Source organism: Chiloscyllium plagiosum, chromosome 12 (assembly GCF_004010195.1).
Source record: "Chiloscyllium plagiosum isolate BGI_BamShark_2017 chromosome 12, ASM401019v2, whole genome shotgun sequence".
In the NCBI taxonomy this organism is placed as follows: Eukaryota; Metazoa; Chordata; class Chondrichthyes; order Orectolobiformes; family Hemiscylliidae; genus Chiloscyllium; species Chiloscyllium plagiosum.
The window spans coordinates 45646690-45667537 of NC_057721.1; the positions used below are offsets into that span (position 1 = coordinate 45646690).

The 20848-nt window shown below is 41.4% G+C and overlaps 1 protein-coding gene across 1 annotated transcript in view; it reads left to right on the plus strand.

The window, feature by feature from the left end:
• wdr3 (WD repeat domain 3) overlaps positions 1 to 20848 on the plus strand; it is a 63298-nt gene that overhangs the window by 1264 nt on the left and 41186 nt on the right. Inside the window, exons 2-8 of the mRNA XM_043701531.1 lie at positions 3 to 107; positions 713 to 922; positions 2809 to 2927; positions 4295 to 4373; positions 6955 to 7050; positions 17456 to 17551; positions 20004 to 20105. Coding sequence (XP_043557466.1) covers positions 3 to 107; positions 713 to 922; positions 2809 to 2927; positions 4295 to 4373; positions 6955 to 7050; positions 17456 to 17551; positions 20004 to 20105 — 807 coding nt within the window. The remainder of the gene's footprint in view (positions 1 to 2; positions 108 to 712; positions 923 to 2808; positions 2928 to 4294; positions 4374 to 6954; positions 7051 to 17455; positions 17552 to 20003; positions 20106 to 20848) is intronic.

The window sequence follows — 20848 nt, forward strand, 5'->3', positions numbered from 1 at the left end:
AGAAAGCGAATATTAGTTTCGTACAGCTGCGAGGAGAGAGAGGCCGATATGTGGCTGTTGCTGCATGTGAACATGTTTTCATTTGGGATATTCGAAAAGGAGAGAAGGTTAGTTTAACATCCTGTAAAGTTTTAGTGCATATACATGATCAAACTGAGCAATCAACTTTTAGTCACAAACACTGTTTAATACGAGAGAAAGGATATTGTACATAATCAAGGAATGATCGATCTTTTCTAAAGGTGAACTCCTTACTTTTGACCAAAAAAATTCTTTTTCGTAAAACTCATGTATAAGTCAAGCCCTGAATTTTAGCCAAAAAATCTAAACTCTTTATAAACACCCATTTACTGTGGCATTCAAAATCACCTTGCTGGAAACCTACCTAATTAAATTGTAGAATAGCACACCATTCAAAGGGCAACTCCTCATGTCTGTGCACATGTGATGTCAAGGTTATGACTGCACAGTTTTGTCCTGCTTTTGCAGGTGGGTTTGCCAGTGGCAGTTCCTGATCTGCAGTCGTGAATTTCAGCCCTTCCGAAATATTAAGCCCCTTTTTACGGAGAAATCTCTCCTTAGAAACTTGACATTTATACACTGATTTTGGGTTTTTGTTCAAATTTCTTTAGCTTGAATTTACAAAACGTTTCTTCAAGGAATAATTGAATTGATATATTTGTTTTAATGTCTTAATGTTTTGTATTTGCAGGTATTAATTCTTCGCGGCAATAAACATGAAGTAACCTACCTATGTGCTGCTCCTGATGGACACCACCTCGCAGTTGGATATGAAGATGGCTCAATACGTATCTTCAATGTAATGACAGGCGAGAGTAATGTCACCTTCAATGGGCACAAAGCTTCAGTAACAGTTCTCAACTATGATAACCTTGGCGCACGACTTGTTTCAGGGTCAAAGGTAAATTACACTCTTCAGGTTTATGATGTCCTGGACTCACACAGGATAGAAACAGGCCCTTCAACCCACCATGTCTATGCTGACCAACAAACACCAAACTAATTAAGCCTATTTAAGTATCATAGAATAGAATAGAATCCCTACAGTATGGCCCAACAAGTCCACACTGACCCTCCGAAGATTATCCCAACCAAACCCATTTCCCTACCCTTTTACACTGCACTTTGCCTAATCAGTACAACTAACCTACACATCCCTGAACACTATGGGTAATTTAGCATGGCCAATTCACCTAACCTACACGTCTTTAGGAAACCAGAGCACAGGGAGAATGTGCAAACTGGAATCGAACCCGGGTCCTTGGCATTGTGGGGCAGCTGTGCTAACCACTGAGTTATCGTTACCTGCACTTGATCGATGATCTATTATGCTGTGGTATTTAAAATGCTGGTCCAGGTGCATCTTCAATGTTGCGAGAGTATGTGCCTCTACCACTTTCTCAAACAGTGCCTTCCATATTTTCAGCACTCTCTGGATTTAAAAATAATTTCCTCATATCTCCTCTAAACCACTTACTCCTCACCTGCAATTTGTGCCCTCAGGTCCTAGACACTCTGCTATGGGAAAAAGATTCTTACAACCTACCCTATCTGTGCCTCTCATAATTTTATATACCTTAATCAGATATTCCATAACCTCCCATTCCTCAGCGCTCCCCCCCTACCAGGGAAAACAATCCAGCCTATCCATTTTCTCCCCATAACGGAGTCTTTCAATCTCAGATATTGTCCTGGTGAATCTCCTCTGCACCTTTTCCAGTGCAGTCATATCCTCCAAAAATTGTGGCAACCAGAACTGCATACAGTATTGCATCTGCAGCCTAACCAATGCTTTATAAAGTTACAACAAGACCTCCCTGCTGCTATATTCTACACCCCAGCTAATGAAGACAAGCATCTCATATGCCCTCTTCAAAACACACTCTTCCTGCGCTAGCACCTTCAGGGATCTGTGGATTTGTACACCAAGATTCCTTTGTTCCTCTGTGCTGCTTATCTTAGTGGAAAGAAATGCAGATATCTTTTGGGTTGAAGGATGAGCTGGTGAGATTGTGTACCAAATGACCATCGTAAACATGGTTGTTCATGCGGTACCATAGGCTGCAGTGCTGCATCCTCCAGTCTGAACCTTCACTCCAAGATGGAGGCAGGTGTTTTGTTTCTGTTTCAAACCATATTACATTGGCCTTTTGCAAACACCTTTGCGAAAAGAGGATGATGATTTTCCTGCTCCCTAATTTAGGTACAAAGGACTACATTTTTCAGTGTGCAAAGTAGGTGTTCTCCTTCCTCATTACTTTACTCAAGGTGATCCTTTATCCTAAACAATGAACAAGGTCCACTCTGATGTGCAGTTGCTTTGTGTTAGTTTAAAGCAGCATGGTGGCACAGTGGTTAGTACTGCTGCCTCACAGCACCAGAGACCCGGGTTCAATTCCCACCTCAGGCAACTGTCTGTGTGGAATTTGCATATTCTCCCCGTGTCTGCGTGGGTTTCCTCTGGGTTTCCTCCCACTGTCCAAAAATGTGCAGGTGAATTGGCCATGCTAAATTGCCCGTAGTGTTAGGTGAACGGGTGCTTGTAGGGGAATGAGTCTGGGTGGGTTGCTCTTCGGAGGGTCGGTGTGGACTAGTTGGGCCGAAGGGTCTGTTTCCACACTGTAAGTAATCTAAAAGCAACTTTTAGTTTACTTGTATGGAATTTTAGTTTGATACTTTGTGTGTACCACATCTATGGTATTAGTCAAAAGCTTCTTTCATGTTAATTAAAGCTTCATTTGAAATGACTCAATTGAAGGAAAATCTCTGACATTTCTTATACTGCAGGACACAGAAATCATCATCTGGGACATTATCAATGAGAGTGGCTTATACAGACTGAAAGGACACAAAGATGCCATTACAAACGTTGCATTTTTGAAGGGCAGAAATTTTCTGGTGTCCAGGTAATATAAGAGAAAAATAGTTACAGTTTTTCCTTTTAAATTGAGAAACCATTCTGATGTGCCAAGGTCCTGCAGCACAGCACCATGGGTGGGAAGAGAATAGGAGAAGGCAAGATAAAGTACTGATTGACAGAGGCAAGCTTGTACTCTCAAAAATAAACGAAGGTTCATATTGAGAAAAGTCAAAGTAAGGTATGGAATTCCATTATTTTCAGACTCTGAATTAGTAGACTGTTTAATACATCTTAATTAAAACAGGTATAAGGATGCAAAGAGAAAGAGTAACACAAGCCATATTATTGGTAACATAGAAATTGAGTAAATTCAGTGGAGGTGGATGGAGTTAGAAATTCAATGCTTCAGAGTTTAGGGTAGGAATTGCTTTAGAAAAAAAATCATGATCATGCCAGTCACATATCAAGATGGTAAACCCTGTTTACACATCATAGCAATCGATCAATATTGGTTACTCTGCAACACAATCAAAGGGGTCTTATGGGGCAGTGGTAATGTCCCGACTTCTGGGTCAGGAAGTCTGTGTTCAAGTTCCACCAGCCCCAGATGTTTGTCATTACATGTCCAAACAGGTTGATTGAAACAACTCCAACACACTCAAAAATAGTGTGATGAAATTACTGGTGATGATGAGCTTAGGGAATCGATTTCACAGCATTCCTCCCAAGTGTATCATGCTTACCACATGTCATGTCTCAAATTATAATCTTATATTGTAACCCCAACAAAAAGATTTTTTTCTGAAAGAAACCTATTTAAGTTTCATCTTAATGGGTCAATGCTAATCTATTTCACCCTGTCCTCAAGGGCTTTGCTCCATAAGTTGGAGTCATAAGTCATTCACTAAAATATTGTGGCTTCAATTTGATAGTTTATTCCATTGATTGGTGGAGAGATGAGATCCTCCCACAGACTGTAGTGTCGCTCTTGTTGTGGTTATGCTTATTATTTTGAAGTCTGCTTCATGTATTAATGGCATCGACCAGTAATGGACAAGGATGGGGTGCAGGATGAGAAAAAAATTGAGTTAAATTAAGATAGAAAAGCAGATCTTGAATATTAATTGAAAAGGCAAGGTGAGCTGAATGGAATTTTCTTTTGTACCTGATTGTTATAAAACTCAAAGGAATGATGGGCAAGGGATATTCAGTCGCTAGAGATTTACAGAGTGATAGTGAAATGCAAATTTGGATGACAGCAGTGATTGGCTGACTGAAGTAGTACTAAGATTTTCAATTATTCATTGCACACTGCAGTAGTTCACTGATTTCATATTCAATTATTTTATCCTTCAATTTATAATCATTAGTTAAGTAAGTTGCAATTTTCCCTCATTTTATTTCTTTTTTTAGTTCCAAGGACACGTTGGTTAAGTGGTGGGACTTGGATACACAGCATTGTTTCCAGACCATGGTTGGTCATCGCAGTGAGGTCAGCAATGTTATTTTGATCATTTTCAGTGTCTCCATGCTGCTGTCATTATGGACCTTGCAGGAGATTTGGCAATTTGTGGATGTTTGAAAAGATTCTACTGCCTAGTTTTGAATATGCCAAGCATAATGTTTGCCTTCAGAAAGAGACTGTATACTTCATTGGGATCATGGATTATTCTAATTCATGCTACAGTAGCTGCTTCATCCAGTCAAATATGAGATGTAATTCCTGAATTTCTTTGATGAAGTAGGCATATTTTAAATCATGTCCAGATTCCAGTATTTTTAAATTATGGATGTAATTTCTTGCATGCCCTACTCCTAGTCTTGATATCTTTGTCCTCAGCTTGCTACACTGTTCATATGACATTAAAACTACAGGGTGGGATGGTAGCTCAGTGATTAGCATTACTGCCTCAGTGCTAGGGACACAGGTTCAATTCCAGCGTCAGACAACTGTCTGTGTGGAGTTTGCATAATTTCCCTGTGTCTGTCTGGGTTTCTGCTGGTGCTCTGGTTTCTTCCCACTCCAAAGATACGCAGGCTAAGTGGATCGGCCATGCTAAATTGCCGATAGTGCTCAGGGATGTGCAGGCTAGGTGAATTAGCTATGCTAAATGCTGGGTAACAGGGATAGGATAGGAGGGGATGGGACTAGTTTGGATGTTCTTCCGAAGATTGGTGTGAACTTGATGGGCCAAATGGCCAGCTTCCACACTGGATGAAAAAAAATCTCATCTTTCATTTCAGCTCTTTGTTGCCTTCCTGACTCAACATAGAATTAATTCATTGCAGGCCATAATCTCTTTGGTCTCATTTTTTTAAGAAAAGCAGCTGTTGGTTATCATTCAGTTATTGCTGGAGATGTGGCTACATGTCCCACCTGCTCAGAGGTGTACAATAACATCTCTGAACAGATCAATTAGAAACACAGGTTAATATTTTTAAAAAATTACTACACCTCTAGACGCTTTGATCTTGAATTTCTGAGGATTGGCAATCAAATACTGATTGCATCTTCACTCCTTTTTTATGCTAAGAAAGAACACCGAGGGTGGCACGGTGGCACTGCTGCCTCACAGCGCCAGAGACCCGGGTTCAATTCCCGCCTCTGGCGACTCTCTGTGTGGAGTTTGTACATTCTCCCCGTGTCTGCGTGGGTTTCCTCCAGGTGCTCCGGTTTCCTCCCACAATCCAAAAATGTGTAGGTTAGGTGAATTGGCCATGCTAAATTGCCCGTAGTGTTAGGTGAAGAGGTAAATTTAGGGGAATGGGTCTGGGTGGGTTGCGCTTCGGCGGGTCGGTGTCGACTTGTTGGGCCAAAGGGCCTGTTTCCACACTGTAAGTAATCTAATCTAAAAAAAAAAGAACTCCGCATTTCTGACAGGAGATCTCAAACTAGAGCTCTGTCAGAAATGAGGTGCTGTAGTTTAAATCTAACAGATCCCCTAATAAATCTAACAGGTGCAGGCAAACTTCATGAAAATCATGAACCCTTTTTGTTCACAGTATTCGGTTGTGGTCCAGCATCACAACTATTTTGGCAACTCCTGTGAATGGATGAGTATTTAAGTTTAAGGTTAAGAAGGTAGAGTGCCAAATGGAAAGGGAGCCTGATAAATGATGAAAGAGAGTTGTGGGGAAATGTCGATCCCAGGGGGTGAAGATAGGTGCTGGGTTCAACGTTCCCTGTAAGCTATGTGCTTCGGAGGTCCCATGCATGCTCATTGGCATGTTGCTGCATTGCCCCACACTGCGAGGTCTGCGTGGGAACGTAGATTATGTCTGGTGATGTGGCTTTCTGTTCTGGGCCTGAGGTAAGTGTTGAGTGCCAGATGGAGAGAGGAGATGCAGATTAGGGTCTGTAGGTTGTAAGGGATCGGGGGAGTTGAGGGTCAGGCTAGTAATTACTCGGGAGATAAAATAGGTTTTTATTATTATAGCTTTTCCTGAGTAAGTGTTTGCTGAACTGCAGCAGAAAACTCTTAATTGTCCAATTTAAATGGATACTTTTGAATGGTTCAAGCCGTAGGGAAATTTCCCAGCAGAATCTTAAATTTCCCGGTAATTACATCAGGGCTTCTGTGGAATGCCATGGCAGCTCCCATTTACTCTACAAAAATGGTTAACGCCCCAGCAGAAAATCCAGGCATTTACTTCTCTACTGTTTCTTATTACCATTCCCTTTTGTCTTGTCTCACCTATCGTTTTATCATTTATTGTTTTTTGCCTTCCACCCTTTCACAGAATTTCTGATTTCTTCCTTTCCACCCCTTTACCCGATTTTGTCCTGCTGTAAGTTTGCTACATTTGTAACTTTTTCCAGTTTTGATGCACTGTCTGCACAGCTTCTCTGCTGCCTGACCTGCTGAGTATTTCCAGCATTTTCTGCTTTTGTTCTGGATTACGGCATTCACTGAATAAATGTAGATTTTTTTTTAACTGAAAAATATTTTAAATTGTTTCCTTAAATTCAAATGCAATTCTATCCAATTATGTAGATTGTTGAATCAAGATGGAATAATTTCACTTTGTTAAGTAAACTTGAAATATTTTGTTACTTCCTTTGTTTGCTCTAGGTGTGGGGCTTTGTGCTACTGGCAGATGAAAAGAGAATAATGACTGGATCATCTGACAGTGAACTGAGGACCTGGGGCATTTGTTACCTGGATGAGGTACCTGAAAATCCAAAACAAAGACTAAAATAACAGATCCAACTTGTGACTTATTTGATCCTTAGAGTCATAGAGCTGTACAGGACAGAAACAGACCCTTTGGTCCAAATCGCCCATGCTAACTAGATAGACTAAATTAATCTAGTGCCATTTATCAGCATTAGCCCATGTCCTTCTAAACCCTTTCTATTCATATACCCATCCAGATGCCTTTTAAATGTTGGAATTGTACCAGCCTCCACCGCTTACTCTGACAGCTCCTTCCTCTGCATGAAAGTGTTTCCCCTTAGGTTTCTTATAAATCTTTTCCCTCTCACCTTAAACTTATGCCCTCTCCATGCCCCTCATGATTTTATAAATTTCTACAATATCACCCTCAGCCTCCAATGCTTCAAGGAAAACTGCCCCAGCCTATTCACTCTACCTATAGCTCAAATCCACCAACCCTGGCAACATCCTTGTAAATCTTTTCTGAACCCTTTCAAGTTTTAAAACATCGTTACTTTTACAGGGAGACCAGAATTGCATGCAGTATTCCACAACTGGCCTAACCAATGTCCTGTATAGCTGCAACATGACCTCCCAACTCGTATACTCAATGCACTTACCAATAAAGGCAAGCATATCAAATGGCTTCTTCACTATCCTGTCTATCTACGATTCTGCTTTTAACAAACTATGAGCCTGCACTCCAAGGTCTCTTTGTTCAGCAACACTACCCAGGATCTTACCATTAAGGTGTATAAGTCTTGCTCTGATTTGCCTTTCCAAAATGCAACACCTCACATTTACCTAAATTAAACTCCATCTGTCACTCCTTGGGCTATCTGAACATGGTCCAGTTGTACTCTGAGGTAACCGTTCTTGGTGTCCATTACATCATCAATTCAGGTGTCATCTGCAAACTTCCTGTATGTTCACATCCTAATCATTTATATAAATGACAAAAAACAGTGGACCCAGCACTGATCCTTGTGGCAAACTGCTGGTCACAGTCCTCCAGTCCGAAAAGCAACCCTCCGCCACCACCCTCTGTCTCAAGCCAGTTCTGTATCCAAATTCTGGATTAGTGGTGCTGGAAGAGCACAGCAGTTCAGGCAGCATCCAAGGAGCTTCGAAATCGACGTTTCGGGCAAAAGCTCTTCATCAGCCCTGATGAAGGGCTTTTGCCCGAAACGTCGATTTCGAAGCTCCTTGAATGCTGCCTGAACTGCTGTGCTCTTCCAGCACCACTAATCCAGAATCTGGTTTCCAGCATCTGCAGTCATTGTTTTTACTCTGTATCCAAATGGCTAGTTCTCCCTGTTTTTCATGTGATCTAGCCTTGTTAACCAGTGTACCGTGCAGTACTTTGTCGAATGCCTTACTGAAATCCATATAGATCACACGTACCGCGCTGCCCTCATCAATCCTCTTTGTTACTTCTACCAAAAACTTAATTAAGTTAGTGAAGCACAATTTTCCATGCACAAAGTCACACAATCAATCCTTGTCTTTTCAAATATGTGTAAACCCTGTCCTTCAGGATCCCCTCTAACAACTCATCCACCACTGGTGCCAGGCTCACTGGTCTATAGTTCCCTGGCTTTTCCTCACCATCTTTCTTAAATGGTGGTACCACAATAGCCAACCTCCAGTCTTCTGGAACCTCGCCTGTGACTATCGATGATACAAATATCTCAGCAAGGGGTCCAACAATCACTTCCCTAGCCTTCCACAAGTTTTAAGGTACACATAATCAGATCCCAGGCATTTAATCACCTTTATGCGTTTTAAGACATCCAGCACTTCCTCCTCTGTAATATGGACATTTTTCAAGATGTTGCTATTTACTTCCCCTTACTTCTCCAGAGTAAACATTGAAGCAAAATGCTTGTTTAGTATCTCCCCATCTCCTGCAGTTCCACACATAGGCTGCCTTGCTGATCTTTAATGGATGCTATTCTCTCCCGAGTTACCCTTTTGTCCTTAATGTATTTGTAGAATTCCTTTGGGCTCTCCTTAACCATATTTGCCAGGGCTATCTCAGGACTCCTTTTTGCCTTCCTGATTTCCCTCTTGAGTATACTCCTACTGCCTTTATACTATTTAGGGATTCCCTGCTGTCTATAGCTGATGTATGCTTCCTTCTTTTTCTTGGCCAGAACAAAAGTTTCCCTAATCATCAAATTCTCTAAGCATTCCTTACACCTACCAGCTTTGCCCTTCACCCTAACAGGAACATACTGTCTCTGGATTCTTGTTATCTCATTTTTGAATGCTTCCCTTTTGCATCTGTCCCTTTACTTACAATCAACTTTTGAACGTTCTTGGCTAATACCATCTAAATTAGCCTTCCTCCAATTTAGAACTTTAGCTTTTAGATCTGGTCTATCGTTTTCCATAACTATTTTAAAACTAATACAATTATGGTCACTGGTCCTAAAGTGCTCCCCCACTGTCACCTCAGTCACCTGCCCTGCCTTATTTCCCAAGAGTAGGTCATGTTTTGCACCTTCTCTAGTAGGTACATCCACAAACTGAATCAGAAAATGTTCTTGTACACACTCAACAAATTACTGTCCATCCAAACCCTTAACACTCTGGCATTCCCGGTCTATGTTTGGAAAGTTAAAATCCCCTACTATAACCATCCTATTAATCTTACAGATAACTGAGATCTCCTTACACATTTGCTTCTCAATTTCCTGCTGACTATTGGGGAGGGTCTATAGTACAGTCCCAAAAAGGTGATCATCTCTTTCATATTTCTTGGTTTTAACTAAATAACTTCAGTGGACATAGTCCCAGGAACATCCTCTCGTAAGTACAGCCATAACGTTATCGCTTATCAAAAACACCACTCCCCCTTCTCTCTTGCCCCCCCCCCCCTTTCTTTCTTTCTTTCCTATAGCATCTATACCATGGAATATTAAGCTGCTAGTCCTGTCCATCCCTGAGCCACATTTCTGTAATTGTTATGATATCCCCTTCCCATTTTCCCAACCACGTCCTGAGTTCATCTGCCCTACCTATTAGGTCTCTTGCATCGAAATAAATGCAGTTCAATTCAACAGTCCAACTTCGTTCTGTGCTTTATTCCTGCCTGCCCTAACTGTTTAACTTGCTGCTTTTCCCAATGAGATCAGTCTCAGACTCCTGAGCAGCATTAGTAAATCTCCCTGTCAGTATATTAGTCCCCTTCCAATTAAGGTGCAATCCATCCATTTTATACAGGTCATGTCTACGCCAGAAGAAATTCCAATGATCCAAACATGTTGATCCTTCTCTCCGACATCAGCTCCTCAGCCATGCATTAATCTGTTCTATCCTCCTATTCCTATTCTCCCTAGCTTGTGGCACCAGGAGTAATCCAGATATTACTACCCTCAAGTACCTACTTTTTAAATTCCTGCCTAATTTCCTATATTCTGTCCTCAGAACCTCATTCTTTTCTCACCCCCTGTCATCAGTTCCAAAGTTAACAATGACCTCCTGCTGGTTCCTTTCCCCTTTGAGAATATTCTGCACTGTCTCCAAGATATCCTTGATCCTGGCACTAGGAAGGCGACACACCATTCTGATGTCTCGCTGGTGGCTGCAGAAGCATGTATCTGCGCCTCTGACTAAAGAGTCTCTTATCACAATTGATCACTCGAAACCTGACGTACCCTTCACTACATTAGAAGCAGTCTCAGTACCAGAAACATGGCTTTTGGTGATACATTCCCCTGAAGGTCCATCACCCCCTAGAATTTCCAAAACGGCATACTTGTTTGAGATGGGAATAGTCATAGGAGATTCTGCACTGACTGCCTCCCTTTCCTACTTTTCCTGGAGGTAACCCATCTACTTGACTGTACCTGCAGCTTTTCTCCCTTCCTGACATTGCCATCCATGACACCCCCAGCTTGTGTAAATTGCTCATTGCCTCTAACTGCCACTCAAACCAACCCATGCAATCCAATAGGATTCACAACCAAAGATACTTCCTGCAGACATAATCATCAGTAATATTGAAGTTCTCCCTAATCTCCCACATCTGACAGGAAGAGCACATCATTCCACTCAATGCCATCTTTGCCACCTTAAAAATCGACAAACCCAGAAAATAGCACAGTCTTTCTGCTCTAAAAACACTGCTCCAGCATAATTTAGTACCTCTGTTTTACATTTTTCAAGTTTAATCAAGAAACTGATCTCAATGAAACACTCATCTGCGAATTATGTTTAAACTTAATTATATATTGATTACACCCTCTTGTTACAAAAAGATATCATGGCATGTATTATAGTTGAAAGCACAAAGTTTTTTTTTACATAAGATCAGTTGTATAGTCCAGTTCCAGATTGTTATTCAGGTTATTGTTCCAAAAGACTCCACATTTTCCCTATTCCATCATTTCATTTTTCATTTCTTTTAATGACCCAGATTATTTTTTTTTGCTCCTAGCTGGAAGACAATTCCCTGAATTGATAATTATTTTTGTAAAACCAAATGACTCTACTTGTCCTCAATTTATCTTTTATTAATTTGAACTAATGTCTTCTTATCCTTTGGTTAGCAATTTAGTCTGAAGCATTATTCTCCCTTTGGTAGTATAGAACTTGATAATTACTGAGAAAAGACATCATCCTGTCAAAGCTTTTCATATTACAATCATAGAATTTTGGAAAATAAGAGCAGAAATAGGCCATTGAGCCCCTTAGTGATCTGATTAGGGTCACCCTTGTGCTGCATGTGCCATATTTCTCACACATTGCAGCTGTTTCAACTCATCATGAGATGACCTTTCTGTGGTTCATTTCTTAGGGCAATACATTGACCAAATAGAGTCAACCTGCTTAGTTTAAAATTTAAACAAAGTTTTGCAGTTCGCCATAAATCATCATTGGCTGGTGCATTCTCCATGGCAGTGTCTGTACTGGTCACTCCACTTGCCAACCAGTCAGCACTCTCCTCCCAACCAGTATAAGTCATAGAGATACACAACATGGAAACAGACCCTTCAGTCCAATTCATCCATGCCGCCCAGTTATTCTAACCGTATCTAGTCCCATTTGCCAGCACCTGGCCCATATCCCTCTAAACCTTTCCTATTCATATACCCATCCAGATGCCTTTTAAATGCTGTAATTGTACCAGCCTCCACCACTTCTTCTGACAGTTCATTCCATACACGCATCACCCTCTGCGTGAAAAAGTTGCCCCTTAGGTCCCCTTTATATCTTTCTCCTTTCACCCTGAGCCTATGCCCTCTTGTTCTGGACTCCCCGAACCCAGGGAAAAGACCTTGTCCATTTACCCTATCAATGCCCCTCATGATTTTATAAATCTCTAAAGGTCACCCCTCAGCCTCCAATGCTCCAGAAAAAAACAGCCTCAGCCTATTCATCCTCTCCCTATAGCTCAAATTCTTCAAGCTATCTTTATGCTAGTAATTTGTGTGAATTGTCCTGATGAGCGCAAGATGAAAGCAATATTTAAATTTTCAATTTTCCTTTTCCACATTAAATTCCCCAGCCAGCAGAAACAGTCTCTGAGTGTAAATCCAGTCAAGAACCACATTGTTGAGACTACCTTAAAAATGGATTACAGCATTTTCTGATGAGTTATATCAGGCTAATTTGCCTATTGTTCCCTGTTTTTCCTCTCCCTTCTTGAATAGTTGTGTTGCGTTTGTTTACTTCCTAACTGCTGGCTTTATTCCAGAATCTAGGGAACTTGGGAAAACCATAACCACTCCTTCTGCAACTATTTGTTTTAAAACTCTAGCCTGGAGGTTCCTAGGTGCTGGAGATTTGTCTGATTCTTGTCTCTTTTAAATTTCTCCAGTACATTTTGTCTACTGACATTAATTTCTTTAATTCCCTCACTCTGTCTAGCATTTAAATTACCCTCCCTTTCTGATATGCAAATTGTGTCTTCTACAGTGAAACTAGACACCAAATATTTGTTCCTCAGAATCATAGGCTACAGCACAGAAACTAGAAGCCTATTCTAATCCCACTTTCTCAGCACTTGTTCCATAGCTTTTAGATTACAATGCTTCAGGTGCAGATCTAGGTACCTTTGATGTGAGCTGAGCAGTGAATTCCACGCACCCAGCATCCTCTGTGTAAAAAAGAACATAGAACAATACAGCACAGAACAGGCCCTTCGGCCCACGATGTTGTGCCGTGCTTCAGGTGCAGATCTAGGTACCTTTGATGTGAGCTGAGCAGTGAATTCCAGGCACCCAGCATCCTCTGTGTAAAAAAGAACATAGAACATAGAACAATACAGCACAGAACAGGCCCTTCGGCCCACGATGTTGTGCCGAACATTTGTCCTAGCTTAAGCACCCATCCATGTACCTATCCAATTGCCGCTTAAAGGTCACCAATGATTCTGACTCTGCCACTCCCACAGGCAGCACATTCCATGCCCCCACCACTCTCTGGGTAAAGAACCCACCCCTGACATCTCCCCTATACCTTCCACCCTTCACCTTAAATTTATGTCCCCTTGTAACACTCTGTTGTACCCAGGGAAAAAGTTTCTGACTGTCTACTCTATCTATTCCTCTGATCATCTTATAAACCTCGATCAAGTCACCCCTCATCCTTCGCCGTTCCAACGAGAAAAGGCCGAGAACTCTCAACCGATCCTCGTACGACTTCCTCTCCATTCCAGGCAACATCCTGGTAAATCTTCTCTGCACCCCCTCCAAAGCTTCCACATCTTTCCTAAAGTGAGGCGACCAGAACTCCACACAGTACTCCAAATGTGGCCTAACCAAAGTCCTGTACAGCTGCAACATCACTTCACGACTCTTGAATTCAATCCCTCTGCTAATGAACGATAATACTCCATAGGCCTTCTTACAAACTCTATCCACCTGAGTGGCAACCTTCAAAGATCTATGTACATAGACACCAAGATCCCTCTGTTCCTCCACCTGACATAGAACCCTACCATTAACCCTGTATTCCACATTCTTATTTGTCCTTCCAAAATGGACAACCTCACACTAGGCAGGGTTGAACTCCATCTGCCACTCCTCAGCCCAGCTCTGCATCATATCTAAGTCCCTCTGCAGCCGACAACAGCCCTCCTCACTGTCCACAACTCCACCTATCTTCGTATCATCTGCAAAATTACTGACACACCCTTCGACTCCCTCATCTAAGTCATTAATAAAAATTACAAACAGCAGAGGACCCAGAACTGAGCCCTGCGGAACTCCACTTGTAACTGGGCTCCAGGCTGAATATTTACCATCTACCACCACTCTCTGCCTTCGACCGGTTAGCCAGTTTTCTATCCAATTGGCCAAATTTCCCTCTATCCCATGCCTCCTGACTTTCCGCATAAGCCTACCATGGGGAACCTTATCAAATGCCTGACGAAAATCCATGTATACTGCTCTGTTGACAGTGAAGACGAAAAGATCATTGCCAACGGCTCTGCAATTTCCTCTCTTGCTTCCCACATAATCCTAGGATATATCCCGTCAGGCCCGGGGGACTTGTCTATCCTCAAGTTTTTCAAAATGCCCAACACATCTTCCTTCCCAACAAGTATCTCTTCTAGCTAGGTAAAAACAATGACTGCAGATGCTGGAAACCAGATTCTGGATCAGTGGTGCTGGAAGAGCACAAATCCCAGTCCATTTCACACTCTTCTTCAACAATACGGTCCCTCTCATTTGTAAATGCTGAAGAAAAATACTCATTCAAGACCTCTCCTATCTCTTCCGACTCAATACACAGTCTCCCACTACTGTCCTTGATCAGACCTACCCTCATTCTCGTCATTCTCATGTTTCTCATATATGCATAAAATGCCTTGGGGTTATCCTTGATCCTACCCGCCAAAGATTTTTCATGCCCTCTCTTAGCTCTCCTAATCCCTTTCTTAAGCTTCCTTCTGGCTATCCTGTATCTCTCCAACGCTCTGTCTGAACCTTGTTTCCCCAACCTTACGTAAGCCTCCTCCTTCTTCTTTACAAGACATTCAACCTCCCTCGTCAACCTCACACGACCATCTCTTTCCTGCCTGACAGGTACATACACATCAAGGACACGTCGTATCTGTTCCTTGAAAAAGTTCCACATTTCCACGACATCCTAGCCTGCCAGCCTATGCTCCCAACTTATGCTCCTCAGATCCTGTCTTACAGCATCGTATTTACCCTTCCCCCACTTGGAAAACCTACCCTGTTGCACGCACCTATCTCTCTCCAAAACCAAGGTGAAAGTCACAGAATTGTCACCATCACCAAATTGTTCACCCACTGACAAGCCCATCACTTGTCCCGGTTTGTTACCAAGTACCAAATCCAATATGGCCTCCCCTCTGGTCGGACAATCTACATACTGAGTTAGAAAAGTTTCCTGGACACACTGCACAAACACCGCCCCATCCAATCTACTTGATCTAAAGAGTTTCCAATCAATATTTGGGAAGTTGAAATCGCCCATGACTACTAACCTGTGGCTTCTGCACCTTTCCAAAATCTGTTTCCCAATCTGTTTCTCCACATCTCTGCTGCTATTGGAGGGCCTATAGTAAACACCCAACAAGGTGACTGCACCTTTCCTATTTCTGACTTCAACCCATACTACCTCCTAAGGGCAGATCCCCCTCGAACTGCCTTTCTGCAGCCATTATACCATTTCTAATTAGCAACGCCACCCCCCCTTCTTTTTTACCACCCTCCCTAATCTTACTGAAACACCTGTAACCAGGAACCTCCAACAACCATTCCTGTCCCACATCTATCCACGTTTCCGTGATGGCCACAACATCATAGTCCCAAGTACGGATCCACGCCTCAAGTTCACCCACCTTATTTCCGATACTCCTTGCGTTGAAGTATACACACTTGAACCCATCTCTGTGTCCGCAAGTATTCCCTGTCAGTACTACCTTCTTCACAGCCTCCCCACACACTTGGACATCCTGACAAACCTATTCTTTGCCTCACTGTCACGTGGCACCGGCAACAACCCAGAGATGGCAACTCTGTCCGTCCTAGCTTTTAGCTTCCAGCCTAACTCCCTGAGCTCCTGAATGACCTCCCCACCCCTCTTCCTACCTATGTCGTTGGTGCCAACGTGCACCACAACTTCTGGCTGCACACCCTCCCCCTTAAGGATTCTGAAGATACGGTCTTCTTCATTTCCCCTCTAATCCTTCTTCCAAACACTTTTAAATCCGTGTCCCTGGTAATTGACCTTGCCCATTCTATCCAAACCCCTCCTTATTTTGTATACCTCAGTAACGTCACCCCCTGAGCCTTCTCTTTGGGTTAAACAGCCCTAACCTATCCAATATTTCCTTATAGCTGTAATTTTCAAGCCTGGCAACATTCTTGTAAATCTCTTCAGTACTCTTTGATTGCAATTATGTCCTTGCAGTAACATAGTGACCAGAGTTGTGCACAAAACTCCAACTATAGCCTAACCAGTGTCCTATACAAATCCAGCATTGCATCCCTGCTTTTGTATATTCACCTAAAGCAGGAAAGCATCTCATATCCTTCCTTATAGCCTTTTCTGCCACCTTGTACTCCAAAGTCTCTTAGACTGGGCGCCTCCTAGCAGAGTGCTTTAGGGAACATCTCCGGAACACCCACACCAATCAACCACACCGCCCCGTGGCCCATAATTTCAACTCCCCCTCCCACTCTGCCGAGGACATGGAGGTCCTGGGCCTCCTTCACCGCCGCTCCCTCACTACCAGACGCCTGGAGGACGAACGCCTCATCTTCCGCCTCGGAACACTTCAACCCCAGGGCATCAATGTGGACTTCAACAGTTTCCTCATTTCATCTTCCCCCACCTCACCCTAGTTCCAAACTTCCAGCTCAGCACTGTCCCCATGACTTGTCCGGACTTGTCCTACCTGCCTATCTCCTTTTCCACCTATCCACTCCACGTCGATTTCGCTGCTCCTTGGATGCTGCCTGAACTGCTGTGCTCTTCCAGCACCAATAATCCAGTGTCTCGTATCCCTGTCCAATCCTTCCCTTTTATCATGTATTCCTTTGCTTTTTTTGGCCTCCCCCAATGCATTGCCTCGTACTTCTTTGGATCGAATTCCACTGTTTTGCCCAGTCAACCAAACCGTATCATTCTTCTGCTCGACAACCAGCTCCACTGTCAACCAGCTTGCCAACTTTTATGCCATTTGATGTCAGTCTCCTGGGGAGGTGAAAATTGAAGAACTTAAGCAAGGACTGAACATGCTATTTCTAGCTTAGTGGTATTGGTTTGCTAAACCTAAGCCTGTTCATTGTGTTTCCTTTTTGAGACGTGATAAAGAGTCTTTTGAAATTCTGAAATGACCAGTTGGATTAACCTTTGGCAATTTAGCTGTGTCCAAAACAGATAGGAGACTATTTATTTTATTTATACTGCTTTGTGAATTATTTTTCAGGAGAAAAAAGCTGGAGAGCCTAACGTTAAAAAGATGAAGAGTCCCTTTGAAAATACCGAAGTAACTGAAGAGGAATTGAATGAAAATCCAGAGGACGTGAGTCCTACCTCTGTAACTGTGTTATTTTCTTTAACAATTACATCTTAGATCAATTTGAACAGAAAATAACAGAATTGCTTATTTGTTTAAAATATAGGATGTGCTGCAATCTCGTAGTAAGGCCAGAAAAACACTTTGTGTTAGATCTACCTTTATCTGAACATGCAATCTTTTTTTCTTTATTAGTGATGGTATGAGGCTAGCTTTTAATTTCAGATTCTCATTGATTTAAATATCATCCGCTGCTATGGTGGAATTTGAACCCATGTCCCAGGAGCGTTAGCCTGAGCTTCTGGATTACTAGTTTAACAATAATACCAATACTCCTCCATCTCACCATATTCCCCATGGCACAGCTTTGTGTCAACAGCTAACTTGGAAATGTTAGATTTGATTCCCTAATCCAAATCTTTGATTTATATTGATTTATATTTGATTTATATTCTGTCTCTTAAGCACAATCTCTGTGGTCCCTCACTTGTCACTGCCTTTTACTTTAAAGAAGACCCATTTACTCCTCCTCTGTTTCCAGTCTGCTAATCAATTACCAGTCCATGCCAGTATATTACCATCAATCCGATGTGCTTTGATTTTGCACATTAACCTCTTATGTGGGACTTTCTGAAAATCCAAACACACTTCGTTCAAAGGTTTACTCTTACTTATTTTACCAATTACATCCACAAAATGTACTAGTAGGTTTGTCAAACATGATTTCTCTTTCATTAATCCATGTTAACTTTTTGTAATCCCACTGATAATTTTTAAGAGCCTCATTATCATATCCTTTATAATTGACTCCAGCATTTCTCTATTACTGATATTATTAAAGGCTAATTTAAGTAGGGGGGTTACATTTGTCGCTCCTTAATTTATGGGGATTGTTCTAGAATCTACAGAATCGTAGAAGGTGACATGCTGACTATTTCATAGCCACACCTTTTAGTACTCTTGAATGTAATTGATCAATTTCTGGGAATTTATCAGCTTTCTGTCCCATTAATTTCTCTAGCATTTTTTTAAACTAGTACTAATCTCCTTCAATTCCTCCTTCCTAATTGACCCTTGTTTCCCTATTATTCGAGGAAGTTATTTCTCTTTTTCTGTGAAGATAGAGCTAAAATAGTTGTGTGTTGCTCTTCCATTTCCTTATTTGCTATTATCAGTTCTCCAGTTTCAGACTGTGAAGGATTCACATTTGTCTTCACCATCCTTTTCTTTCTCCATACTCGAGAACCTCTTACAGTCCATTTTGATGTTCCATGATTGTCATTTTCCTTTCTTAATCAACCTCTCGGTCTTCCTTTGCTAAATTTTAAACTCCTCCAAGACTTCAAGCTTGCTACATTTTCTAACAACTTTATATAACTGCTCTATGGATTTAATGTTAAACTTAATTTTTTTTGTTCGCTGTGACTGGGCTACTAATCCTGTTATGTTCTTTCAAGGGACTTATAACTGTTGCAATGTTTGCATTAGGTCTTTAAATATTAGCCAATTCCGATACACTGTCATGCCTTTTAAAAAAGTAATGCCTCTATCAAGCTTAGCCAACCCCTCATACCTTTGTGGGTTCTTTATTTAGATTTAGGAAGTAGTTAGAAGTGGTGTTGCTTTTATGAACATTTGCAGTTCATGTGGCATAGATGCACCCAGAGTGCTGTTAAGAAGGGAATTCAGAATTTTGAACCAGCTACAGTAAAGAAATGGTGATTAAATGTAAGAATGCTGTATGATTTGAAGGGGAAATTGCAGATTATGTTGTTTCCATACATTGGCTGCCTTATCCTTCTTAAATGGTAGAGGAGTCTAACTTGGAAGATGCTGTTCAAGGAACCTTGGCAGGTTGCTGCAGTGTATCTCATGCATGGTTCACATTGCTGCTTCTTTCTGTCATTGGTGAAGGGAGTGACTGTTAACGTTGGTGGATGGGCTGACAATCTATGGGGTACTTTGTCCTGGATAGTGTGAAAACTTCAGTGTTATTACAGCTGTACTTCTGCAGTCAAGTGAGGAGTATTTAGTCACACTTCTGTCTTGTATATGGTGAACCGGACCTTGGGAGTCAGGAGCTACCTGCCAGAATGTCAAAGTTCTGACCTTGCCTTGTAACAATGATATTTATGTGAATGGTCTAATGTATAATACCCCCCAGGATATTGACAATGGGGAATTCAGTACTTGAATTATGGAACAGTGCTACTGAAGAGCAGAAGGCAGAATGTGTTTCAGACATTGCTTTGTGGAGATAAGAGCATTGGAATAAGTACCTGGAGTAGAGACAAAAAAATGAATAAAAGTGAAGTTGATTATCAATTTGAAATTTAAATGGTCAGTGAAAGTGAAAGGTCAATTCCAACTGTGAGCTCAGACCTAATTTGATTACGCTTTTGGCTGAAACACATTGTACTTTTGTATGCTTAAAAGTCCTTCTGTATTTCCTTTATAGCGTATACTGAGGTGTCAGAAGATTGGCTCTGTATTTCGGCAGGGCAGAGATCGTGTTGTTTCCTTAGCAACGGATGCCAGTAACAAAATTATTGCCTGTCACGTGAGTTTTATTATGTTTATAAATATGCTAATAGAATACATAAGAACCAAGTTGATTTTTTGTAATTTTCAAGCATTTAAAGTAACTTGCTAATTAACTTGGCAAGACTTTTTCTTTTCATTGACTTTTTGAGTAGTGTTGAGCTATACTTGTATATAATGCATGTAATAAAGTAAGTGCTCAAATCTATATCAAATCTGGATCAACAACTCTGAAATGAGTCCAAGATCAACTAACATTTCAGGACAAGTTGACAGCAGCTACTGCTTATAAATATAATAATGTTTGCATTTCAAATATTAATAAGTGACTGTGAAGCACTTCATTGTATCAATGTGACTGGAAAATACTATATAAATACAAGTAATTTTGGAGCAGCAATAAGGCTCAGGAAAATCTTTAATTGAGATCCCTTACTTTCTTTTTTAATTTCATTATTAAAATGCTCATTGTTTTAAATCAGTTCTGTAAAGTAAGATGATCTTCAAACAGCAGCTTAGATAGTGAACCATTCTTTTTCATAGAATCCCTACAGCGTAGAAAGAGTTAATTCAATCCACTGAGTCTGCACTGACCCTCTGAACAGCATTTCACCCTGCCCCACCATCCTATCTCTGTAACCACACATTTACTGTGGCTAATCTACCCAGCCTGTACATCCTTGGACACTACAGAGCAATTTTAGCATGGCACACCTTTGGACTGTGGGAGGAAACCAGAACATATAGCAGAAACCCACGCAG